Source organism: Alligator sinensis, unplaced genomic scaffold (genome assembly GCF_000455745.1).
Source record: "Alligator sinensis unplaced genomic scaffold, ASM45574v1 scaffold1307_1, whole genome shotgun sequence".
NCBI classification, from domain to species: Eukaryota; Metazoa; Chordata; order Crocodylia; family Alligatoridae; genus Alligator; species Alligator sinensis.
The window spans coordinates 344328-348039 of NW_005843052.1; the positions used below are offsets into that span (position 1 = coordinate 344328).

Below are 3712 nucleotides of genomic sequence, written 5' to 3' on the forward strand. Positions count from 1 at the left end.
AATTCCCTCAGCACTCTGGGGTGGAGATCGTCAGGACCTGCTGATTTGAACACGTCCAGTCCCACCAGAAGTTCCCTAAGTCCTCACTGACCCTGGGCCTGGCTGTGCCTCCCCTGGGACCATCAGGGATGCCGGTGGAGGGGATGACCTGGTCCCTGCTCAGAAAAATGGAGGCAAAGAAATTGTTAAATAGGTTAGCTTTGTCATCTGGCAAGACCACCAGATTTCCTAGCGTGTCCTGCAGAGGCCCCACTTTACCTGGAACCTTCTTTTTACCCCCTATGTATTTAAAAAAGGCCTTCTTGTTGTCCTTGATCTGGGTAGCTAGTCCCAGTTCCATCTCCGCCTTGGCCTTCTTAACAGGCCCCTACAATCCCAAGCAATGGAGGTATAGTCTTCCCTGGTGATGGCCCCTCCCTTCCATTGGGTGTATGCCTCCTTTTTAGCTTTGAGATGTTCCTGGATGCCTTTGGTGAGCCATGGGGGCTTTTGAGCACTCTTGCCCCCTTTGATCCATGTTGGGATTGCCACCCTTTGGGCTTGGAGGATCGTCTCCTTCAGGAATGACCACTCTTCTTGGACTCCCAACTCCCCTCCCCTCCGGGACCTTAGTGCCTCCCCGACTAGTCTCCTTAGCTCAGTGAAATCTACCCTCCTGAAATCCAGGGCTGCTGCCTTGTTGCAGGCCTTTGCCACCCTGCGCTGGATGGTGAATTCCAGTAGGCGATGATCGCTATCGTCCGGGTAGTCGAGCACCCGCAGTCCCCTCACCAGGTCCTTGCTTGCGGCCAGGACCAGGTCTAACAAGGCTTTTCCCCTGGTGGGACTGTGCACCTCCTGGGTTAGATGGAGGTCCTGGAACTCAGCTACGAACCTATGTGAGTGGTCAGACCTGGCTGACTGCTCTTCCCAGCAGATGTCCAGATAGTTTAGGTCATCCATGATGACCACATCCTTTGACTTAACTGCCTCCACGAGCTGACCTGAGAATTCCCGGTCTAGTTCTTCTCTCCGGTTTGGTGGTCTGTAGTAGACACCCACTGTTAAGTCCCTTTCCCCCCGACCCCCTTGTATTCTGACCCAGAGCACTTCAGTCTGCCCCTCCTCTGACCCAGTGCTGCTTGTTGAAGATGTGTATTCCTCCTTGATGTAGAGCGCCACACTCCCGCCTTTCCTCCCTGTTCTATCCCTCCTGTACTGCCTATAGTCCTTGATGTTCACCACCCAGTTGTGGTTTGAATCCCACCATGTTTTGGTGAGCCCCACTACGTCTGGGTTTGTGTTAGCTAGCAGGAGGGCAAGTTCCTCCTGCTTGTTCCCCATACAACGAGCATTAGTGTATAGGCATTTAAGGCCTCCTGAAGGTGTATGAACCACCCCTCTAATCCCAGGGCTATCCAGACCCCTGTCTCTTACCTGGGCATTTCTTGTGCTCGTTGTCAGTCTTGGCTGGGCTGTTCTTGTGGGCGACACTTGGTTTGGTGTTCCAAGGCTCCCTCCGACCTCATCCTCCCTTTCCCCCAATCAGCCTAGTTTAATGCCCACTGGAGGAGATCAGCCAACCTGAAAGAGAACACACGCTTACCTTTGGGGGAGAGGTGAAGCCCATCCCACCTGAGCATGTCTCACAAACCAACCTCACTCTCAAGATGTCTCTCTCTAATATGCTTGCAGGCAAGTAAGGAGGGTGGTCTCACAGTGGCTTCACGGATTCATTTCTGGATTTATCGCATGAGACTTAGTGGGATGGCATGATCAAGGTGAGTGCTCCTGGCAGTGCCAAGGGTGAGGTGTAGATGCACCCATTATGCACAATATAATCAGGCAGGTACAGCTACTGTCGCCAAGGCTCTCTACTGCAGGCAAATCCTGAGAGAATCTGAGTTGGTGTTGGAGGTAGCATAGGGCCTTCTTTGTTCCCCAAAGGCTGAAGTGCACTTTTCTGCTAAGAACCCAATGAGACGTATTGGGTCTGGGTCCACCCAGAATTTTCCTTATTTTAATATAATAAAAGGCTTAGTACTTCTGTTTGTCTGTCCGTAATGCTGGGGGACCAACTACACATGCACCTTGGAGAGGGCGTGTGGCAATTGGATGCATGGCCCCACCACCTCAGTCAGAGAACTGGAGGCAGACGGAGCCCGTAGGCTTTAAAATTGTATTGACTTGCCCTGGATCCTGTTAAAGCTCATAGGAGCCAGGGGCAGTAGGACCCAGGAGCAGCCTCAGCAGGACTGATCAGCCCAGTCTGCCCCACCCTCAGCCACTGCATTTCCTGCCTGTGGCACTGTTGGTACTAAGTGGCCTGGCTGCATCACCAGAGTGGGGCGCATGGAGCTGCTGGTAGGGTGTGTGTGTGTCTGGTGTGGGTGTGTTGTGTGTGCAACCAGGGGCAGAGTGGGTGGGCAGGCAGGGGCAGAGTGCTTGGGTGGGTGTGGGTGTGCAGCCAGGGACAGAGTGGGTGGGTGTGGTTGTGGTTGTGGACCCAGTGTGCTGCAGTAGAAACACCAGCAGGCTAACTCCTTCGCTTTGCACAATGTAAAAATGAGACATGACAGAAAATTGGTTTCCTATATATTTAATCCCAGTGTTGGTTGCACTGCATATTCAGGGCATTGGTCTTTGTTAATTTTTCATATGCCTTCTCCAACTTCATGATGTGTACATGGAAATATTACATGGAAAAGCCAGGTACATGGAAATATTAGCTTTTTAGTGGATGACACTTTAGATCAGGGATGTCAGACATATAGCTTTTGGGCTGGGTCTGGTCTACAACATTGCTCTACCCGTTTGCCCAGATACTGGTAAGTTGCCGGAAGTTGTGGCGGGGGCCTGGCGCAAGGGGAAGGGCCTGCCACAGAATCCGGAGCCCTTGGGCCCTGGTGGACATATGCTTGGTGGCAAGAGGGGGAACAGGGGTTGATACAGCTATTAGTTGCTTTCTTTCAGCACCCCTTGTGACACTAAGGCCTTTTTTGACCTTATGCTATGAGCCAAAGACATGTTAATTGTTTTAGTGTTGACTTAGTGCAGCAAAAAACCTGTTCTGACTGCCCTTCACTTGTACAGCTGTGACTTGCCACTAGAGGCTTGGTGAGCAGGGGCAGGACTAGGAGCAGGACCTGATCGCCGGTCCCACTGGGCAGAGAGCGGCCAGTTGCAGTGAGACCAGAGAGACCTGGAGAACAGGATGATGACCTTTTCAAAATGGACAGGTGGGACACACAGTTGCCTCCTCCGCCCCCACCACATCCACCCCGGTCATAGGGCCAAAGTTAGCTGGACAGAACCTGTGTGGGACGGGGGTAGATGTGGGCTGCCTGTTGTTGGCTTGGGGCTGCTTGCCCTGCTGTTCTCCCAATGGGAATCCTGCACCAGCCACGATGTTATGGTGAGGCACTCTCTACCCACTCAGGAGCAGTGGGGGCAGCATTTGTGCAGAGTTGTACCCCCTGCTGCTTCCAGGTGGGAAGGGGAACCTCACCGTGACAGCACGGCTGGCTCAGGGCTCCTGGCAGGAGGGCAGCAGGGCAGGGAGCCCTGCAGCAGGCATCTAACATTTTTCCCTATCTCGCACACAAATCTGGAGTCCACGTACCTTCCCCAGAAGTGTGTGCATCAGCAGGGAACCAGCCTTCCTGCTGCCTTCCAGACAAGCTGCCCATGGCTTTTTCCCCACTCCCTGGCTGGCCCCACAGCCATGCATTCC

General features: G+C 53.3%; 1 protein-coding gene across 1 annotated transcript in view; it reads right to left on the bottom strand.

Annotated features, from left to right (window-relative positions):
- LOC102384648 (olfactory receptor 2G3-like) overlaps positions 1 to 1622 on the bottom strand; it is an 8740-nt gene extending 7118 nt beyond the window's left edge. The window contains exons 1-2 of the mRNA XM_014526448.1: positions 1615 to 1622; positions 1417 to 1513 (exon numbers count right to left, since the gene is read on the bottom strand). Coding sequence (XP_014381934.1) covers positions 1417 to 1513; positions 1615 to 1622 — 105 coding nt within the window. The remainder of the gene's footprint in view (positions 1 to 1416; positions 1514 to 1614) is intronic.
- Positions 1623 to 3712: the final 2090 nt, after the last annotated feature.